Source organism: Plecotus auritus (genome assembly GCF_963455305.1).
Source record: "Plecotus auritus genome assembly, chromosome: 5".
NCBI lineage: Eukaryota > Metazoa > Chordata > Mammalia > Chiroptera > Vespertilionidae > Plecotus > Plecotus auritus.
The window spans coordinates 154632256-154655799 of record NC_137776.1 but is presented as its reverse complement, the minus strand read 5'-3'; the positions used below and the strand labels follow the sequence as shown (position 1 = coordinate 154655799).

Genomic DNA, 23544 nt, shown 5'->3' with positions numbered 1-23544 from the left:
TCAACTTACATAATTTTTCTAAGTGTCACTTTATGTTTATAATGAAAATTTATCTCATTAAAATCAGTCTATGCAAACCCTGGCTGGTTTGGCTCAGTGGATAGAGCATCGGCCTACAGACTGAAGGGTCCCAGGTTTGATACCGGTCAAGGGCACATGCCTGGTTTGCAGGCTCGATCCCCAGTAGGGGATGTGCAGGAGGCAGCCAATCAATGATTCTCTCTCATCACTGATGTTTCTCTCTCTCTCTCTGTCCCTCTCCCTTCTTCTCTAAAATCAATAAAAATGTATTTTTAAAATCAGTCTATGCAAATATACCAAACCCTATATAATAAATGCAGACCAGAAGAAAAGAAAATAGAAATTCTGCAGATCTAATGATGCTTTCCTTCTTCCTCAGTATACTTAGTTATCTACTTGCACAAAAAACCAACATCAGAATAAATATAACATTATAAAATCATAGCAAATCTTAAATTCATACATTTAGTAAAAAATAAAATGTTTCTAACAAAACATTAGAAATAATACTCATAAAAATTGTATTAAAACAAATTTATCTTTGTCCAGCCAGAATGGCTCATTGGTTGAATGTCCACCTATGAACCAGGAGGTCACGGTTGGATTCCTGATCAGGGCACATGTCTGGGTTGCAGGCTCAATCCCCAGTGGGGGATCTGCAGGAGGTAACCGATCAACGATTCTCTCTCATCATTGATAAACTCTCTCTCTTATCCTTCCTCTCTGAAATCAATAAAAAATATATAAATAAAATAAAATCTATTGTCCAACCCTGGCCAAGTAGCTCAGTTGGTTAGAACATTGTTCCGATATGCCAAGGTTGCAGATTCAATCCCCAGTCAAGGCGCATACAAGCATCAACCAATGAATGCATAAATAAGTGGAACAACAAATCGATGTTGCTCTCTCTCCCTTCCTCTTCCTCTCCCTAAAAAAATAAATAAAATTTATTGTCCAAATTCTTTAAGACAATGACCTATACTGATTTTATGAAACGAAAATAATGAAAACTATCTAAGCATTGCCCGAACTGGTTTGGCTCAGTGGATAGAGCATCGGCCTGCGGACTGAAGGGTCCCAGGTTCGATTCCGGTCAAGGGCATGTACCTTGGTTGCGGGCACATTCCCAGTAGGGGGTGTGCAGGAGGCAGCTGATCAATGTTTCTCTCTCATCGATGTTTCTAACTCTCTATCCCTCTCCCTTCCTCTCTGTAAAAAATCAATAAAATATATTTTTTAAAAAACTATCTAAGCATTAATACATATATCTAGTTCTCTCTATCCAAGGCACAAAGGCGAACAGTCTTTATGACTACAGGTTTGAGACAAATCCATGTCATCAAGAAAACCATAAATAAGGCTCCAGAAAAGTACACAAGTATTGCTGGATGGTGTGTTCACCACTTACCTTGGTTCAATATGATGCGGCAAGGCTGGCACGGACCCCCATGGCACAGCTCAGCGCAGTGGTGCTGACCACAATTCAAAACATTCTCACATGGGTTAGAACAGTGGACTGAGACAGCCTGACCACAGCGAACTGTGTGCCTGTAAAGACAGCAGGTGTAAAGACAGCATTGGTCTAATGTTGGACATTAAGTTCCTGTTTGACAGCTAAACTAGTACCGAAGCCCAAGCCCTCCCCCAAAAGCTACTAAACCTTTCTCTTGGTCCCGTTTCCCCCACTTTTTGTTTCCCTCCTCCAACCCTTATTTCCTTAATTATTCTGTCCTTCTCCACTTGCTTCTTTTTCCTCCTTTGCTTTCCTTATTTCCCATTCTGCCTCTCTGTCCCCTATTTTCTGACCAATGAGGAACTGAAAGCTACTCCTAAGTTTTTGTTATATGCGACTTCTTCTGAGTTCCCATGAAGCAGCATGAAGGAGGGGAAAGGGCCCAGAGCTCCCACAGTAACTTATAGATGGCAGTAGGAAAGTTGGAGAGGTGTCGCTAAATATACATTCTCAGAATGAGAATGGCATCTCCTGGGACTTGGCACTCTGGCATTTTATGTAGCTATAAAATTTAAGAACATACTATATGTGACTTTGATTCAGGATGGGGAAATCATTCTGGCTTTGTTCTAATAAACATCCTGAGTTATCAGCTAGCAAAGGACTTGAAGCCAGGGCTTTCAGACAATTGTCTTCAGGTCTCTCTCTCTTTTTTTTTTATTAGCAAAATACTGTGCTCATTTATTTGAAGAATATGAAGATCAAATTTAGCTTCTGCCCAGTTCATATGCATACAAAATAACATTACAGAAAATCTAATCAAGGACTTGATCTAATTCTCCTTTGCTTTTACTAAAATGGTTTACTGTTTCTCATTAGCTGCTCCAAAATAATACCAGAAAAACATCCTATTGCACTTTTATTTACCTTAACATGTGCTCTAGACTTAGCACAAGTATTTGACAATAGGACAGTGGGCAAATAAATGAAGTATTATGTATAAAACTTTATTGTACAAAATTAAGGCCTTCACATTTCATAGTTCAATAGTAATTTTTAAAAACCTACACAAAAATTTTACTTGCATTTCCTCCAGCCCCAACTATTAAAATTGCCTGACCAATTGTTATGAAAACAAACACTATAAATAACACCAAGTCCTTTAAAGACAAGTCTCCCAAATGTTATTTCTTGGCATAGATGATCTTCATGGCATGAGATGGTGTGATCTTAAATCCTTGTAAAGCATCCCTGGAAGCTCCAGCCTGTCCATCATTTTCAAATTCAACAAATGCAATGTCATGCCTCCCAGGTACCAAACGTACTTCCTTGAAACCAGGGAACTGATTAAACAGCATGGATAACATCATCTCATTAGTCTCTTCTGGTAAATTATTAAGGAATAAAATATAGGGTAATCAGGGACCTGAGGATTTGGCGTTGCATTTCCTTGGGTGTTAACTGAATTTGGTGCTCCCAGACCAGGTTTCTTATTAGCAGTCAGCACTGTCTGTTCCATAGTTTTGGCTTTCTTCTTTTGTCAGCAAAGGTGCCACGCATTTTAGATATTATATCTGAATCTGTTTTTGCATACTGGATTCGTATTGGTTTACCATAAAATGGAAATCCTTGTAACTGTCTCAAGGCATTTATGGATGAGCCCAATTCTTTAAATATAACAAAAGCTTGCTCCCTCATTTTCATGGTCTTTAAAGCTACAATATCTACAACATGGCCAAACTGAGAAAACAGGGCATACAGGGATCTCTTCAATTCTTCTTTTTTAATTTTGTCATTCATATTGTTGATATAAATTGTATGGTTTGGTCTGATATCCATCTTTTGGGTTAAACCATCCAAACAGCCTGAGAACCTTCAGGTCTCTTTCCAGTTTAATAGTTTAGAAGGTAGAGTCTATTCTCCTACATGAAAAGTTTTATTCTAACCCCTACTACTACTTCAAGTACACATTTTGTTTTAAAAAGTCACTGTTATGGATTTAAGACGATCAGTTGCCAGTGCTCAGCATCATAGCTAACATCAACCTCTTGAGAAAAACACTATCATCTCTATGGTAAGAGAACAAGGCTCAATGAGATGAAGCAACTTGCCCATTTCAACAACTAGTTAGTGGCAGAGCCCAGATATGACCTAGTCTTTCTGACCCAGATCCCTGTATTTGACTCTCAGGCAACACTGTTACCCTCCTAAGTTTAGTAAACATTAAACAAATGCTTATTATTGAAAATCTGAACCCATTTTGTCAAGTGGTTCAGAAATGATTTTATGGTCTTTCTGGGCCTCAGAGACATTCCACAGTTATCTGTGATCCTTGCAGGAGAAATTATACTGTAATGAAAAAAGGAGAGGCTCTGGGGTCACTTATTATTTCATTCAACAATATTCACTGAAAACCTCCTAGATGCCAGGTACTGTGCTAGCCACAGGTAAATGGTTCCTGCCTCCTAAACCTAAAAAGGCCTGGGTTCAATTCTGGTTCTTTCACCCAGGAGGGAAGTTAAGAAAAATAAGTCCCTGTCACATTGGCTTGTCTTAAAAAAAAAAAAAAAAAAAAAGTATTTTTATTGATTTCAGAAGCGAACGGAGAGGGAGAGATAGAAACATCATGATGAAAGAGAAGCATTAATCAGCCACTTCATGCACAACCCCTACTGGGGATCGAGCCCGAAACCTGGGCATGTACCCTGACCAGGAATTGAACCATGACCTCCCAGTTCATAGGTCAATGCTCAATCACTGAGTCAAGCCATCTGGGCTGTCACCTTGGCTTTTCAATAAGTAATCTCACTGTGCATAGAACTTCTTAATCATTTGTAAGATTGCAAAACAGGATTGAGGCAGCAAAAAAAGCTACTATTTAGAGAAAAGTACTATTTATGCCTACTTTATTTACTAATGGTAGTAAATAAGTACTATTTACACCTACCTACTAATTTTTTATTTTAGAGATTCACACTGAAATCATCAATGAGGAAAAATAAGTCTTCTTTAGAGTACAATTCTAACTTTACCTGGTTCGTCCACATTCACATGTTTTAGTCATAAAGGCTGGACAGGGTGGGCAAGGTCCAGGATGGCAGAGACTAAAAAAGAAAAACATGGATAAATAAATCATACATATAAACCAAATTTGAACAAAGCTGCCCCAGCTGGCTCCCATTGTAATATGGCAACAAATGAATCTACTATGAAATGTTTTAGTATTTGTCTAAAGTATCAACTTTGTCTAAATTTAAACAAAGACAACAACGTTTTTATATAAAAAGAATTGACAGCATTATCATCTTAGAATATTTAGCCAGAAAAGTAAAACCCAAGTCAAAATACTTGTTTTATTTGGGTCTGATAGTCAGAGATGACATTTCCAAATATGGTCTTGGCCCACTTGGTGCAGTGTGCAGGGATAAAAAATGCTTGCCATTCAGTTGAATGGCATGATGGCCAATGGAATCTTTCAGAACCTGAGCAACATAATAGAGCTCAAGTTTATTAAGTCCATGAGAAGTACAGACATTTTCTCATCAGCTAGTGAAATAATAACCAGACAATGGGCTAATGATGGGAACAGCTGACATGAAGGGGAGGCATGCTGTTAACACAGGGAGAAAACAAAGGGGAAAGGGACTCATGGAAAGAACTGGGCTTAGCAATATGTTATTAGTCAGAACTGGACCTCTGAATAGAATGCTTTTTATAGGAGCTATGATATAAAGAGCCCAAAGCCCCACCGGTGTGGCCCAGTGGTAGAGCATCAACCCATACACTAGGTGGCTGGTTCAATTCCCAGACAGGGCACATGGCTGGATTTCAGGCTCGAGTCCCAGCAGGGGGTGTGCAAGGGGCAGCCAATTGATGTTGATGTTTCTATGTCATTGGTGTTTCTTTCTTTCTTTTTTTTTTTTTGGTTAATCCTCACCTGAGATTATTTTTCCATTGATTTTTAGAGAGTGGAAGGAAAGGGAGAGACAGAGAGAAACATTAATGTGAGAGAGACACATCGACTGGTTGCCTCTTGCACGTACCCCGACCAGGGCCAGTGAACCTGCAACCGAGGTATATAACCTTGACCGGAATCAAACCCAGGACCCTTCAGTCCGCAGGCCGACACTCTAGCTACTGAGCCAAACCTGCTAGGGCTGTCATCGATGTTTCTATCTCTCTCTTTCTCTCTCCCTTTCACTCTCTCTAAAAAATAGATAAAAACATATATGTAAAATAAAACAAAGAGGCCAAAGAAAAAAATTACAAAATGGAATTATATATTCAAATAAATACTGCCATCTTCAAAGCAGATAATCTGGTAAATTACACACCTGTTCAGAAATACAACTATTTAAAGTACTGTGGGAATTGCTATAATTTTTGTGCCTGGTGTTCCAAGGTGACCCATTTTGACAAATAGAACCCACAGAAGACATAAGTTTAAGCATCTCTGTGTGTTTAAAGATGAGTATCTGTATTCAATAGTTATATTTCACATGATATGACTCAACCCTTTCAGATGAAACTATTTTCATGCAAGGAGTAATTTCTTATTACTGAATTTAGTTAAAATGCCAATAGTTTAAACAGATGAGTACCTTGGGTTCTGAAGAAGGACCTATAGAAGCAGTCAAAGGAAGGGGAGGGCTGACTGCCCAGAAGAGAGCAGGTCATGCTGTTTAGTCCAGTATGAACAGCTTTCTCCCCACTGACAATTCCCCAGCACCACCACCACATCTTGATTATAAGACCTCTGGTTCAACATTTACTCCTGCTCCATGCAGAAGTACCAAGATAACACTCTGATGTCTGTTTCTCTCTTAAAATCTAAGACCACTTACCACATGCCAGGCTCTGTACCAACCCTCTTACGTGCATCAATTCATTTAATAATCATAACTCTATAAGTTCTACAAGTTCATATCATTATTATATTATAGGCTCAGAGAAATTAAGTAACTTGTCCAACATCACATAACTTGTTAAGTGACTCAAACCCAGCAACTAAGCCTTGGTCTGAGGTCAAAACTTGTAGAAAATGCATTTGTAACTGATTAACTGTTTATTATATGCATTTATCTTATTCTTTAGACTGAATATGTTCTAAAGCTCTCTACTGATTGTAGGGAAGAGATTCACATCCTAAACATACTGCCCAACAGGACCCTTCACAATTACTTTTTCCCAAACAGAACTCTGTCCTATATACTCTTTTTGACCTGGACATCAGTGGGGGATATTTCATCTTAGAAGCCAGCAGAGTAATACAGTGAGAGGAGCACTGGCTTTGGAAATACCAGCTCCATCATGTCCTAGCATTGTGACCTTTGGCAAGACATGTGGCCTTTCTGAGCCTCATTGGTAAAATGGAGATGACAAATATCTATATACATCACTGGGCTGTTTGAAGGATTCAATGAGTTAACTTTTACAGGGTAAGTGCTCAGTAAATTATACTTATTGCCCTTTACCCCATCCTGTTACATGCTGTTACCAGATATGTATACTCAAAGCCATGAGCAAAATGTGTCCATCAAGAATCCCCAGGGTGTTTAGTATTCCAACTTACAGATTACAGGAATGTGGGCAGTCCTGTCCAGGCTGTTTCTTTCTACAAACTTCACCACAACTATGTGGAATTTCATTTCTGCTCCATTCAGGATTCTTTACCTTGCCTAAAACATATCAGATCAGATAGTCAAATGGTAAAAACTTCAAATGCATCCTAGATTTTAATGAAATAACACAACATAGCTAGACAGCATGAAACATCAATGTGGTTTTCATTACTTCAGTAAACACATTATCCCACATCCTAAAATAAAATGTTGAATATAATGCTATTAATCAAAAGCTTCACTGAGTATAATAAATCTTAAATGGTGGATTACCTGGAAAAGATAAATATAAGGTTATTTTTACTTATAAAAATGCCCCTTTGACTAATGGACACATTTAATCCAAGAAAAACACCTACAAAATAAGCCTTCTATAAATGGGCCCTTGAATTGATATGGGAATATCTGCTATAAGGGTCAAAAAAAGGGAATAAGGGAGAGCAACGGGGGGGCAGAGAGGGGTAGAGAGAAGCAGTAAGAGATGAAAAGAACAGAAGTCCTATATTCTAAAGCTATAAAATAGGCATGAAGGGGCTATATCTTTATAATTAATGTCACTCTGCAAATGTTTAGTAAGCATCCTCCATCAACTGAGCACAGAGACAAGAAGAGTAAAACTGAGGCACAGAACTCCTCCTTGCCCTAGAGCAGGGGGTGGGAATGTCTGGCCCTCGGGCCACATAAGGCCCGAGAAATCATTTGGTCTGGCCCTGCCAAGGCATTAGGGGTGAGTTAATAAAATGTTTGACCAAATATAACAGGCTGTTTTTTAAACTGATCATTTTGTATGGCCCACAAATGATGTTATAAATATCCAAATGGCCCTTGGCAAAAAAAAAGGTTCCCCACCCCTACCCTAGAGTCACACATTGATTTTTAGAGAAAAAGGCAGGGAGGGAGGAAAGGAGGAAGGGAGGGAGGAGGGAGAGAGGGAGAGAGACACATCGACTGGTTGCCTCCTTCATGTGCACCATCTGAGTGACTGGGCCGGTATTAAACCTGCAATCCAGGTACATGAAATTGAACCTGAGACTCTTGGGTGCATGGGCTAACACTCTAACCACTGAACACCACTGGCCAGGGCGAACTGAGCTATTTAAAAACAAGGAGATTATTCCATAAAGAGGGAGGGCACAAGGATAGTTAGTAATTCTGGTCTATAGAAAATCTCTCTATTATAAACATCAATGACTGATTCCTTGGGTTAAAATAAAAGTATACTTAAATACTACTTTCCTTATGCTGCTCAAATCTGGAATATCAAAGCTGTTACAGCTAGAAATGAGAAGAAGCCCATGTCTATTCTTGACTTCGCCATTTAATCAGCTCTGGTCTAAAGTGAAGACCAAGGAGAACTGCACCACAGCTTGGAAATAGCATGAGCCTGGAGGACATGACATAAAGACCCTTCTCCAGAATACTCTGCCAAGGGCGTAAAGGTCTGTGACTCTATCTGTTTGACAGACAACATGTATGTGATGTCTAGTAGACCCCTGTAGCTTTGAGTTCATATAAGTAACTTCTAAAACATGCCTAACAGACCAGCTCTCCTGGGCTGGGAACTGAAGTACAATGCATGAAGTGGAAAAGACTTCAATGTATGCAAAAAAAACTTACCACAGAAACAAGTGTAGGTATTGGGAACATGTGCAGAAACATTCTGACAGGCAGGGCACCTCCAACCACTCTGGCCATCTACCAAAAAAAAGGGGGAAGAAACAAAAATAATTTCCTTTAAAAAGCACACATAATTTTTTAAAAAATTTAAACCTATAATAAGCCATAACATTGAAGCAGTGATGGTAATTTCCATGTTAAGGATTTAGACATTAAAGAAACAAAATCACAATTCTGAATGCTTTGCTTAAATACTGTATTTAGGCTTATATTTATAAGGACTTTAGATACAATGAATCAAGTGGGTATCCATTTTGTTCTTTATTTAACTGAGATATAAATGACATAACATTATGTAAGTTTAAGGTGTACAACATGTGCTTTAATATAGTAACATACTGCAATATGATTACCACAATAGTATTAATTAATACCTCCATCTCATCACATAATTTCATTTCTTTTTGTAGTGATAATGTTCTATTTCTCATTTTGTTGCCTTTTTTTAAAATATATTTTACTGATTTTTTACAGAGAGGAAGGGAGAGGGATAGAGAGTTAGAAACATCGATGAGAGAGAAACATCGATCAGCTGCCTCCTGCACACCCCCTTCTGGGGATGTGCCCACAACCAAGGTATGAGCCCTTGGCCAGAATCGAATCTGGGACCTTTCAGTCCACAGGCTGATGCTCTATCCACTGAGCCAAACTGGTTAGGGCATATTTCTCATTTTGTTAAAAGTTATTTTAGAGAGAGAGAGAAGGGGGAGAGGGAAGAGAGAGAGAAAGAGAGAAACATAGATTTGTTGTTCCACTTATTCATGCCTTCATTGGTTGCTTCTAATATGTGCCCTGACTGGAGTTCGAACCCACAACCTTGACATATTGGGATGAAGCTCCAATTAACTGAGTAACCTGGCCAGGGCCTATTACAGTATTTCTAATGTCAAGATAACCATTATCTGAATGTTGGCTTGAAAAAAAAGAAAAGGATAAAGTATTTTTAGTACATGCATGAAAGCCCAGATATCTTAAATTGGAAGAAGAGCCACAGTTCAGAAAGCATATTATTAACATTTGCATTACCCATAAGTACTAGTATCCTTTGAAAAAAGCCCACAAAATACTATGGAGAATATTTGTTAAAGGCAAAACAACTTTCAATATTCCAAGTATGAATTAAACAGTGGGTTTCTATAAATTTTCTAAAGCAAACTACATAAGAAATGTTTTCTATAGTTGCTACCTGGATAAAAACCACCATTTCAGTAGACGTGACTGATTTTATTTTACCTTAAATATATTTTAACACTGTTTTGTTTAGCTGGTTTGAGATCTACAGCTTAATACTGGCCATCTGAAATATGTGACTGAGACAACATATTCTCCCTGCAGATAAAATATTCAAGAAGAATTAAATAGTGTTTTAAAAACTGAATATATCAAATGGGTGAGAATAACTACTCAGAAGAGAGAAATGACTGACCTGCTTGAGATGCTGGAGACCTTGCCCATTTTTTTATGCAGTTCAAATGAAACACGTGGTAACAGCTCTGACAACTCCACACTGGGGCCGTGACGCGAACCAATTCACAGCACACCATGCACTCATATTTTTCTGTAGTTAGTTGTTCAACTAGAGAACCTGTTTAAAAAACAAAACAGATAAACTCAAACATAGAAAACCAATCCTTACTTTAGTCAACCAAGGATCAGCAAAGCATCTGAAAGAACCCAAACACAGAGGTTTTAAGGGATGTCTGAATCTGTTCAGAGACAGGCCAAGAAGAAGCAGGAATATGCTGAGGTAGAAGATTTAGGAAGTAGACATTCAGATGGGAATTCCCACAATTGAGGAAACATTCCTAAGAAACTGCCCAGCAATGCCCCTCATCACACAACTTGAGCATCCACAGGAGCAGCATACTGTAGGGCCCTGCCTTGCCCTACTTAAACTGAGATGCTCTGAATCTACCAGATCCATGGATTCAGGCTAGGGGTGGGGCTTGTGAATGGCCAACTGCAAGAAATTGAAGCCTGGATAGCTTCCTAACAATCCATGGTGGTGAGATGGTTCTTGCCCTGAAAGTCTTTTTTTTTTTTTTCTCAATAAAGGTATGCTTAGTGCCTATCACAAGCGCATAGTAGGGCTATAGACAGAAAGAGAAACAGTCCCTGGCTCCAAAAGCTCGCCATCTGGTGAGAAAGACCAATATATGGCATTTTAAGACTCCTTCCAGATTTATTCCTCAATATCTTCACCCACTTCCAGACTTTTTCCTCAAATACAATCTCAGCAAAGTCCTTCTATCCCAAGTATAGTCAGGTGCTCTCAGAGATGAGTGTATAAATATATATATATATATATATACACACACACACATATATGTATATGTGTGTATATATATATATATATATATATATATATATATATATATATATTTAGTTCATACTTTAGGTATTACTAGTATTTCACGTTATTTTATTTAAGTCTAAATAGGTTATAAGAATAAAATAACCTTAAATCACCTAACCCAGTGGTCGGCAAACCGTGGCTTGCGAGCCACATGCGGCTCATTGGCCCCTTGAGTGTGGCTCTTCCACAAAATACCACAGCCTGGACAAGTCTATTTTGAAGAAGTGGCGTTAGAAAAAGTTTAAGTTTAAAAAATTTGGCTCTCAAAAGAAATTTCAATTGTTGCCAAAACCGGTTTGGCCTGCGGACTGAAAGGTCCCAGGTTCGATTCCGGTCAAGGGCATGTAACTTGGTTGCGGGCACATCCCCAGTAGGAGGTGTGCAGGAGGCAGCTGATCGATGTTTCTCTCTCATCGATGTTTCTAACTCTCTATCCCTCTCCCTTCCTCTCTGTAAAAAATCAATAAAATATATTTAAAATAAAAAAAAGAAATTTCAATTGTTGTACTGTTGATATTTGGCTCTGTTGACTAATGAGTTTGCTGACCACTGACCTAACCCAATGCTGTGCTAAAGCACTTTACACATATTATTTAATTCTCTTAACAAAGTTAAAATATGAGTATTATTTTATAGATGAAGAAACTGAGGCTCAAAGTGGTTAAATCACTTACACAAGTTACAAAACTAGAAATTAAAAAGCCAAAATTCAAATTCATTGCTGTATGACCCAGAAGCTCACATTTTAATCCTTTAATAGTATTAGCTCTCCTAAGATTACTTTGTCCAATTTAATAGCAAAAAAAACAAACAAACACCCCAGGACTGTGTGCTCTGTGAGGCAGGGACAGTGCCTTATCTGCCTTGCTCACTGTAGTATTTCCAGTTTCTGACATATACCAGGTGCTCAATAAATATTTGTCAGATGACTGGATGAAGGAACAAATGAGTCAAGGAAGTTACATTTTTTTAAAAATACTCCATTGCCCTAACTGGTTTGGCTCAGTGGATAGAGCGTCGGCCTACGGATTCAAGGGTCCCAGGTTCGATTCCAGTCAAGGGCATGTACCTTGGTTGCAGGCACATCCCCAGTGGGGAGTGTGCAGGATGCAGCCGATCGATGTTTCTCTCTCATTGATGTTTCTAACTCTCTATCCCTCTCCCTTCCTCTCTGTAAAAAATCAATAAAATATATTTAAAAAAATAAATAAATAAAATAAAAATACTCCATCTTTGCATCAAACTCAAAGGGAAGTTCAGCATAATAAGGACTGAAATACATCTTTCCACTGGATGTGGCAAATAGGAAGCCATTCATGACCTTACCAGCAGCTCTGAGTCACGTGGTGATGATGGCAGAGGAATGAGAAGTTAATCAAAATAGGGAAAAGGGGGGAAAGGCAAACAACTCTTGATTTGACTGTATGGAAGGATAAGAAACACTACTGGGAGGTCATATAACAGGGTAAGTTTTTCTTGAGGCGGGTAGAACAGACTTGGGAAGATCTTGAGCTTGAGAATGTGGAATAATAAATGTGAAAAAAATTGATGAAAGGAAATATAGGAGGAAAAAGTCTGGAGTAGTCTTAGATGAAAAGGAAGGACAGCTGACCAAAGTCATACAAGAGAATATAGGCAGTGCTGAAAGCCAAATGAGGTTGGAGACCACTATTCAAAAATATTTATTAAGCCCTGGCCAGTGTGGCCCAGTTGGTTGAACATCATCCCATGCATGAAAAGTCTGCCAGTTCAATTCCCTGTCAGGGCTCATGCCCAAAGGGTTCGGTTCCTGGTCAGGGTGTTTACGTGAGGCAACCGATAGATGTTTCTCACATTGATGTTTCTCTCTCTCTCCTTTCCTTTCAATCTAAAATCAATAAAAGCATATTTTTAAAAAAAATTTACTAAAACCTACTGTGTCAGGCACTCTAGACGCTTAGGATATCCAGTGAACAGACAAAAACCTTCTGCCCTATGAAGCTTATTATCTAGTGGGGGAAAGTAGACAATAAATGAATAAATTATGAAAATATGTAGCATCATCAAATAGTGATATGTTGCTATGGAGAAAAATAAACCAGGAAAGGAGGATAGGGAATGCTAACAGTGGGGGAAGTATGGTTTGAAACAAAGTGATCAGAGAGGCTTCCCTGAGAAGGCAAATTAATTGCAGCAGTGCCAAATCTGTACTATTATGTAATCTCCTGGAACAGCATTCTGTTACCTAGGAGAAGGAAAGATAGATTGCACCATCAATCCAGGGATGTGATTCTACCGAACGACTTGGCAGAAGGATAATACTTCAAATGACCTATGGTAAGTCCCGCCTACAGAGGGAATGCAGATGGGTAGGAGGCTGGCAAAACTGGTAACGGGTGGAGGAAACTGAGGGAGCCAGAAGGGCAGGAATCTATGGTCAGAGAGTGGAACACAGACTTTAATATTTCAGAGATTGGGCATTTCCGAGATTATTTCCACTACTATTTCCCTGGTAGTGGGTATGGAGATGGAATGAAGGTCAAAGTCCCTGTGGTTAACAATATCAAAGAACTTGAAGATGGCACAATGCATATGATCACTAAAGTTACTCAGAATAACAGCAAGATATATGGTAAATTAGTTCCCAAATTTGAACATACCTTAGAATCACCTGGAGGCTTGTTAAAAGGTAAGACTGCTGGGCCCCAGAATTTGTTTAGTAAATCTGAGATAAGGCCCAAGAATATGCTTTTCTAACAAATTCCCAGGTGTTGCTAACGGCTGCTGGTCTGGAATTACACTTTGAGAACCACTGTGGTAAAGAAAAGATGTAGCTAGAAGCATTAATAAATGAGGGCTGGGAGATTTGGAGGCTAATAAATGATAAGATATGGCAGGTGATGTAGTTACAAGGTAATGTGGCATTAGGTTCAATGAAAGAAGGATTTTAAAACAAAGGTAGAAGAATGATTTAGTCTGTCTCCATCAACTACCTGCATTCCTTCAACAGCCTCCTAACCTGTCCCTTTGCTTCCTTAAAGCCTAATCTCCACACAGCAGGCTGAATGCTCATTTTAGAATGTTAGTAAGATCATGCCCTTTTCCCAAAACCTTCCAGCTGCTTCTCATCTTCTTACTCAGAACCAGATCTAAGAACCTCACATAATCCAGCTCATGTGATTTATCTGATCTCCTCTCCCACTACCTTCACTGCTCACGATCCTGCCCTCCCACCGCAGTCTAAACCTGTTTCTGCCTCTGCCTAGAATGCTCTTCTCCAAAGAGCCACAGGGCGCACTCCTTCACTTCCCTCTGGTCTCTCTTCAAATGCTCATCAAAGAGACCAACCTTTTCTAAACTAGTGCCCCTGTTACCCTGTCCCCTTAACCTGTTTTATATTTCTTTTTAGCTTATCACTACCTGACAAATTAAAAATTTAAATGCTTTCTCTTTGTCTTCCCTACCAGAATGTAAATCCCATTAGCACTGTATTTCCAGTATCTAGAAATGCTTGGCACATAGTATTTACTCAATAAATATGAATAGTGCGCTCAAGAATATGTAGGGATGTGAGGCCAAGAAAGATTTGTTAGGCAGAACTCTAAGATGGTCTCTAAGACTCCCACCCTGGGGTATGCATTTCCTGTATAATCTCCACCCCTTCAGTATGGTGGGCTGATCTAATCAGGAGAGTCCTTTTAAAATAGTCTAGAGATCAAAGACAGACATCAGAGAGGTTTGAAGAAGCTATAGCAGATGCTTTCCTATAGGCCTTAAAGAAGTAAACTACCAAGTTGTGGAGAGGGCCCATGTGGTACAGAGTTGCAGGTGGCCTCTAGGAGCTGAGAGTGACCCCCCAGGCAATAGCCAGCAAGAAAATGGGGACCTCAGTCCTACACACATAAGGAACTAAATCCTACCAACAAGTGAGCATGAATGAGGACCCTACACCTCAGATGAGACTGCATCCCTGGCCAAGTTTCAGTCCTGTGAGACTGAGTGAAGAACTCAGCTACCTGGACCCAGACTCCTGATCCACAGAAACTGTGACATAATAAATTTGTGGTATCTTAAGCCACTACATTTGTGATAATTCATTATGAAACAACTAGAAGCCCGGTGCACAAAATTCATGCACAAGGTAGGGTCCCTAGGCCTGGCCAGCGATCAGGGATGATTGGGGCCTTCTGGCTGCCAGCCAGGGCCTCCCTTCCCTGGCTGCCAGCCAGGGCCTTCCTTCATTCCGCACTTCCCCCTGGTGGTCAGCGCATGTCATAGCGAGCAATCGAACTCCCAGTCGAACTCCCGTAAGGAACACTTTGTATATTGGCCTTTTATATATATAGATAGGAGACCATTAACCAGCCTTACAAATTCAGAAGCAACTCTGGTATAACATTGCCTGGCTTCACAAACAAGTCGAGGTCCCAAGAATGACTGCCTGGTGAAGCAAATTAGAACTAAAAGAACTATAGGCCAGTGTGAAAACAGACTCAGGCAGGTGGTGGCTTCACACGTTAGGCTGTATGTCACATTAAATTGGAGGGAGACCAGAACTGTGAAGGTCCATGAAGCTATTTGGTCTAGGTCAGTGGTCAGCAAACTCATTAGTCAACAGAGCCAAATATCAACAGTACAACAATTGAAATTTCTTTTGAGAGTCCAATTTTTTAAACTTAAACTTCTTCTAATGCCACTTCTTCAAAATAGACTCACCCAGGCCATGGTATTTTGTGGAAGAGCCACACTCAAGGGGCCAAAGAGCCACATGTGGCTCGTGAGCCGCAGTTTGCCGACCACGGGTCTAGGTGAAATATATCCTCAGGGCAAAATGAGAAGTGTCTTCAAATATTACAAGAAGCTTATTTGCAATGAGGGGGAGGGGAATTCTAAGGAGAAAGACTAGTTGCTGTGTAGCTCAGAGGCTAGAACTTGAACCAGAGGATGGAAAGTATTTATAGTAAGGAAGTTTTCAGTTCAACATAAGGAAGAACTTTCTAACAGTCAAGAAAGATACAGTCTCGCCAGGCCAGCATGTCAGTGGTTGAGCATCGACCTATGAACCAGGAGGTCATGGATTTGATTTCCAGTCAGGGCACATGCCCGGGTTGCGGGCTTGATCCCCAATAGGGATGTGCAGGAGGCAGCCAATCAATAATTCCCTCTCATCATTGATGTTTCTCTCTCTCTCTCCTCCTCTCCCTTACTCTCTGAAATCAATAAAAAAAAAATAGAAAGATACAGTCTGCTTCTAAGAAGCTTATAAGTAAGAGCACTGACACACGAACAAATGATGGTTTTCAGTGTAACTGCTATAATAGAAGCATGTATATGTAAGGGAAAGACATATCACAAGGCTGGAAAATATTTATTTTATCTGTAGACTAGGTGAGAAAAGGTTTCCTGGACATGTGACTAAACTAGCTTTTGAAAAATGAGTTAAGAATTCACCAATGAGCTGAGTGGTAGACATTCTAGAGCAGGTGTCCTCAAACTACGGCCCGCGGGCCACATGTGGCCCGCTGAGGACATTTATCCGGCCCGCCGGGTGCCGCTGCCTGTCCCGCTTAGCAGCCGACTCATCCCGGGCCCGCAGTGCGCATAGGAATTTGTTCATAGTTTTTTTTTTTTAAACTATAGTCCGGCCCTCCAACGGTCTGAGGGACAGTGAACTGGACCCCTATTTAAAAAGTTTGAGGACCCCTGTTCTAGAGAGAGCCAAAACATGCAACATCATGGAAAGATAAAAAGATATAGAGTCCAGGGAATAAAGTGTGATGGGCAACAGAAAATGGGGTTGTTGGGTAAGGCAGAAGCCAAAATCTATAGGTGATGAAAAAAGGTGAACAAAAGGGGGCGGGGTGGTAGTAGTGACACAATTCAATATGTGTTTTAGAAAGATCACTCTCTGATCCTAGTATTAGAGATGAGAGAAACTGGAGATGGCAAGATTAGTTAGGAACGCTTGCAGATGAGCAGACAAAAGGTGATGCAGGCTAGAACCAGGAGAGGTAGTGGAGATATTACCATCCTCTACTTGTGCTTTCATAATTCAAAAAAATTTTGCACTGACGAACAAAATAGGTCCAGAGGCATGAAGGCATGAAACAGACTGACATATCACAAATGGGGGTAGGGGGGACGGAAAGGAAGAGATTAACCAAAGAACTTATATACATATATGCATAACCAATGGATACAGACAATAGTGTGGTGAAGGCCTGGTGGGGTGGGGCAGGGGCTGAAAAGAGCGGGAAAGGGGGAAGAAAATTGGGGGACATCTATAATACTGTCAACAATAAAATTAAAAAATTTAAAGAAGCAATAAAGAAATATTCACCCATGCAGAAGAAAAGAGAACACAGAAGAATCAGTTGCTACATTTTATAATATTATGGTACATTGTGTAGTCTTCTGTCAGTATTCTTATCAGTTATTTAGTTTATGATAAGAAATTAACTTTTGATTACTCATTCTGTCTTGGACTGTATGATCTGTATTTTTATTACAAAATTTAATAAAAATAAAGTAAAAAAAATTCTTGCTACTAAATATCTATACCATCCATATATGCATTTTTCAAAAACCTTACAAAATTCCTTATTTAAGAAAAAATTCCTTATTTGTATTTGCTTATGACATAAAAACTAAGTAAATAGTTACGTACTGGGGAGAGGAGGTGGTGGCAGAATCCAGGCAGATGATGAACAAGGACAGAAAGACTTTTCACTGTGTATTTTTTTTTTTTTTTAATCCTCACCTGAGGATATGGGGTTGTTTTGTGTGTGTGTTTTTTAAATATTTATTTATTTAATATATTTTTATTGATTTCAGAGAGGAAGGGAGAGGAAGACAGAGACAGAAACAACGATGAGAGAGAATCATTGATTAGCTGCCTCCTGCACGCCCCCCACTGGGAACTGAGCCCACAACTGGGGCATGTGCCCTGAACGGAATCAAACCGTAACCTCCTGGTTCATAGGTAGGTGCTCAACCACTGAGCCACACAGGTCAGGCTGTTTTTTGTGTGTGTGTTTTTTTTAAATTGATTTTAGAGAAAGAAGGGAGAGAGGGAGACAGAGAGAGAGAGAAACATAAATCAGTTGCCTCTCATACACACCCTGACTGGGAATCAAACCCACAACCTAGGTATGTGCCCTGACTGGGAATTGAACCCCCCACCTCTTGGTGTATGAAATGATGCTCCAACTAACTGAGCCACCTGTGTACCTTTTTATACTTTCTGACTTCTAAACTGTGTGAATATATTACCTATTCAAAAACTTAAAATCAGAAAAACAAAACATTTCCTACCCATCCAGGTAGATTTACCTGTGTGTGTTTCCACATTCTTTAGCACGGGGTTCTGTTTGCCTCGGGGGAAAGATGCGACTTGAGGATCCTGCCTCCTTATAGCACATTTCTCTGGGTCAATCCTTCTGGAAGACTTGTTAATGACTGCCAAGTTCCCATTGTTGCAGGCAGATTTTGCTGGTCGTTCATTAAGGTTGTCCTTTAGAATGGGGGCCATGCTGTTTCTGGGTCCTGCACTTGTATGTCGTTGACCCTCCTGTTTTGGTGGATTCCTGCCTGGACGTGGCCTCGCCCCCTCCACTTCCCAGGGAGGCCTTTTCTGTGAGTGTCTTCTCTGTTCATTGCGTCTGGCCCCAGACCCATCCAGTACTCCTTTTCTAAAGGATGTATCTGAAGAGTCAGGGTGGATAACGCCCACAGGTTTGATATTTTCAGATCCGGCATCCTCAGGTTTGGGTGTCATTCTGTTACCCCACTCACATTTGAGTTTCCCCTTGACTTTCGGTCCTCTACCATAGCTATATACAAATTGGGCTGCTTTTTTTGGTTTTGCTCCCCTGGGATCTGCACCAACAATTTCCTTTTCACTTTCAGCAGGGCTGTGCTCTCTGAGCTTTGTCCCACTCTCTGATCGGGCCACACTTTCTAAGCCAGACACATCTGAGGTCTGGTCAGTTACACTTTGTACTCTCTTGACTCTGATATGCTGCTTTTCACTCCTCAATTTCTGTACAGGTTGATTCTGAAGGTTCTTGAGTGATTTATTAGAAGCAGAGGATTGGAAAGAAAGCTGTTGACTCTTAGGTTTGCTTCCTGAAGGATGGTAACTGTACTGATGAACAGCAGAGATGTCATCATAAGGGACTTGCCTGGAAAGGTGACACGGAGGTGGTGAACTGTAATTTCTTCTACCAATCCTATTAGAATCTAGTCTTCTTTGACTCCCACAGTGTAGACCAGATTTTTTCCTCTCCTGAGGAATGAACTCAGAAGCATCCGTATTGAATTTAAAAGTACCTAGGACACAAGAAACAGACATGCCAGGAAATTAATCAGTTAACCATGAAGCCCATCAGACTGTAAGCCATATCTAAAAGTTATTTTCCTAAGGACTTGGTATAAAACGGGCTCTTAGTAAAATGTGTTTCCTGTGAAGGTGTTGGGTTCAAGGTGTTGTGAAAGACTGATCGTTGCATGTCCAGTAGCTTCACCAATAGCCAGCACTGAGAGTTGCTAGGTAAAACTGCTCACCTGGGCCATCAGACATTATTTATACATGCATTTACTTTATCAAAAAATTTAAAGTCAGCAAATAGTTCAGAGATGAGACATCATTTGCAGGTTCCAAGTGATCTTTTGAAACTCCAATGTAGCATTGTGCAATATCAAGTAAACAGGCTTAGGAATCAGCCAAAATCAGTTTGAAGTCTGGCCTTCCAACTTATGCTACGAGCTTAGGTATATCACTTGATTGCTTTTTGCCTAGTGTCCTCATCCATGACAAAAGATGATAATACTATTTTAAAAGGTTATTGTGAAATTTAAATATGATTTCACATAGATAGTACTTAGCATAGTAAGTACATTAGTTTTCATCTCTTCCCCCCAGGAATATATATTAGATGTTCTATACATAAGCTTTATAATACAGTCCAGAATCCCAGAGTCTCAAAAATTAAACATATGCCCTATTCATTTATTCCCCCCAAATGCTTCTTTGTATAGTCAACTTAGTCTCATTTTGTCTGAAGCACAAAGACAAAATGATTTGCCTCAGGATACAAAACTAGTTAGTAGCCAAGTGAGAACTATATATAGCATATAGAATATACTATGAATTTATAGGGCCTAAGAGACCTGGGTTTACTTATTGTCTTTATGGAAGTTATGTAACCCCAGTTTTCTTATATGTAATAGAGATAATAATAATTCCTACATCAAAGAGTTGCTATGAAGAGTAAAGCAAATTAGTAACATGTATAAGGTGGTTAAAATGGTGCTTTATTATTGCTGTTCGGATTACAGACTATCTGAGACATACAGACCCAACCACAGATGGGCGCAGTTCACAGCCTGGGGGCTTTGGGTTTAATAACAATCTGGTTATGTACTCTGTTAGATACTTAACAGGTGCCAGGCACTATTTTAAGCACTTTGCATGTGTTAGCTCATTTAATCTTCCCTCACATTCCTGATGAGAAAACTGCTACACAGAAAGAGTAAGTAACTTGCCCAAGGCTACAAGGGTTTTCTAAAGCAGATTTAGAATTCCACCCCAGGCTATATGGTTCTGGAGTCCATGCTCTTTCACTATCACCATACTACAGTGTCAGAGGTTGGGCAGCTGGTACCACAGAAACATACACAAAAGTAGTGAACAAGATCAAAAAGGTCATAGGGTAACCTCTCACTCAATCCAGAATTTGTTCTGAAAGCTTTCATATACGCAGAATTCTTGGGATGGGGTAGAAGGCCTTGCAAAATGGCAAAAGGATTAGACAAATTCAGAAACTGGCAGAGAAGGTGGGAATGGCTAGATTAGACCAAGTGGGTATTGTGCAGTCCTTTCCTGCTTAAAGAAGCAAGGTCGGAGAGAGAGGCAAAAAATGGGTCAGTAAATAACCTGGTAAAAGATGGGAAAAGAGTGTTTCATGTTAAGCAGTAGGGAGTTGATGCAACTAGAGATTCTAGACAGGGCAGTACCTATTCATATACAGAATGTGCTCCACTAGACATGATGTAGTAGGCAAAGCTCTCAGAAAGAGCCTTAAGAGACACAAGGAAGGGAAAAGGGCACATGAGTCAGGAAACTGGACCTGAGACACAAAGATCTGAAACACCCTTTCCCCCACACTATTTTAAGTAGCTGGAAGTTACTCAGTAAACGGTAGGTCTCATACCAAGGCATTGCTATAGTGCAAGTGGTACCCTAGATCCAAGATTACATGGCAGCACTGTAGGTGTCCACGGGTGGGTGGAGCAGAGTAAACTGTAGATTATAAAGTCCAGAGACAAAGCTGGCATAGTAGTCCGCACATAGGCAGAAAGATAGCCCCCAGGACCGGGCTGCTGTCTGAGGACTGAGGCAGGCAAGAGAACGAAACCTTGAGTGGGGATGGAGGTGTGGGTTAGAGATCATGCTGAAATAAGAACATGGAATAGAAACGAAGGCAAAAGCAAGCTCAGGCAAATAAGAGGGAGCGGGGAGATCTTTGGACTTTGTCTCTCGGTAGATGGGGAGGAGGAAGGAGGTTGTAACCTGGGGCACAACACTGTTGGCCAAAACTATGACTCACAACTAGCCCCATCCAATTCTTCTTCAAACACTGAAATGTACACCAGAAGTGAGCCTGAGATCATTGGATCCACTTTAGAGGAGATGGGAAAAGAATGGGTGGCAGAATAACAAACACCAGCATGAAAGGTTCCCACCCACCAAGATGACTTAATACCCAAATCAGGAATGGGGTACACCAATGCAGTGTGTTCTCCAACTTTCTGACCAAGATCCACAGTAATAAATACATTTTATCTGCCATCCAGTACACAAATACATATATACTCTTCTTAGTACCCTAACAGCTGGTTATAGATAGCAGAACTAAGATTCAAATCAATGACTGTTTACAAATTTCACGTTGCAAATTGCTGCCCTGTTTTTCAGAAAGAGTGGGGCCTGAAACCAAATCAATGTAGTGGGTTGTGACAAGTAATTCTTCAAAAGAAATAGAAAATGGTGTATTGAGAAAGTAAGCAAAGCCACTGCTTCCCAAAATTTTTGGTTCACTTTTATATTTATGTATGTGTGCACTGAGGTCTATAAGTTTAACGTTTCTTTCCGGTTACTGTCCAAAAGTTTGCAAAACGAAGATCTAAGGTAAACTCTGAAGAAAATGGAAATGGATGTTACATTAATAGCCAAATGAGGCTGTCCGTATACCCAGAGGGAACTCCGGGAGAGGAAGTGAGCTAACAATTATGGAGCAGGTACAGTACAGGGTGGGAGCCTTCACAAGAATTAACTTAATTACTCCCAACTGACGGGTGAAGAAAATGCTCAGTCACACTGCAAGTTCGTAGAAGGCTGAGATTGGAAACCACAGGTGTTCAGCGCGCGCCCCCGCCGCTGCACCGGGACGCGCGAATACACCTTAAGCACAGCGTGCAAAACCACTATACGTCGAGAGCCCGCCAGTCACCGACGCCCGCTTGTCGGAGATCAGTGCAGCTGCTGCCCCAGGAGGTAAGGGACACCCACATCGACTCGCTGGGCTCTGGGACAAACCCGCTCTCCTTGGATAACCAGATGCCGGATTTCACGACCTAGTCGAGGATGGTCGAGATCTCCGTAAGCACGACGCGCGCGCGGCTTGGCCCTTCCGAGCCACTATCCCCAACCCTAGTAGGCGCCACTCTCGCGATATGAATGGCCGAAGCCCTAGGACTCGTCACTGACCAAACCTCCGCAACTAGAGAAGGGCCCACTCATACACTGACCAGAGCAGTACCTGAGACAGGAGGAGCCTCCGCCATCCCGTGCGTGCCGCAAGACCTAAAGCGAGCCCTGCAGTCCAGCAAGCGCTGTCACCCGGTCACGTGCCCTGGACTTCCGGCGCCGAGAGAACGTTCGCCTCTGCGCGCCGGGTAGACGGGCCACAGAGTTTGCGCGGCCAGAGTAAACTGTGTGGTGCAATCCTGACGTCAGACAGTTGCGCCACGCTCGGGGCGGAAGGAGGAGACAAATGACTATAGCTTGCAAGGAACACGGGTGTGGGGCGGAGGCGCGGGCACTTGCGTAATCATCGTTTTCGTTAAGCTTCACTGTGCTCACCTGCTACTATGCCCTCTTGCTCTCCCACCCAACCAATTTCCCTTGGTCTTCTGAAGTCAGCTCGGACATCACCTACAGTAGTTCAGGTTAAAAAACACAAAACTGCCCAGCTGGGCTGGCTCAGTGGTTGAGCGTGGACCCACGGTTCCATGCTCGTTTGGGTTGCCCGTATTATGGGCTGAATTCCCTGTGTGGGGTGTGCAGGAGGCGGCCGATCAATGATTCTCTCTCATTGATGTTTCTATTTCTCTCTCCCTCTCCTTGCCTCTCTGAAGTCAATACAAAATAAATA

General features: G+C 40.8%; 1 protein-coding gene and 1 pseudogene across 12 annotated transcripts in view; both read right to left on the bottom strand.

Moving 5' to 3' along the window:
• Positions 1-23056, bottom strand: part of NFX1 (nuclear transcription factor, X-box binding 1) — an 82551-nt gene extending 59495 nt beyond the window's left edge. For all 11 annotated transcript variants that reach the window (XM_080669967.1, XM_080669963.1, XM_080669964.1 and 8 more), the window contains exons 1-7: positions 22930-23056; positions 18440-19438; positions 10199-10357; positions 8713-8790; positions 7047-7152; positions 4507-4578; positions 1430-1569 (exon numbers count right to left, since the gene is read on the bottom strand). In XM_080669967.1, coding sequence (XP_080526093.1) covers positions 1430-1569; positions 4507-4578; positions 7047-7152; positions 8713-8790; positions 10199-10357; positions 18440-19438; positions 22930-22954 — 1579 coding nt within the window. In that variant the 5' untranslated portion in view covers positions 22955-23056. The remainder of the gene's footprint in view (positions 1-1429; positions 1570-4506; positions 4579-7046; positions 7153-8712; positions 8791-10198; positions 10358-18439; positions 19439-22929) is intronic.
• LOC308249150 (U2 small nuclear ribonucleoprotein B''-like) lies at positions 2659-4139 on the bottom strand (annotated as a pseudogene). Its single transcript has one exon. The product of its transcript is annotated as a U2 small nuclear ribonucleoprotein B''-like (transcript).
• Positions 23057-23544: the final 488 nt, after the last annotated feature.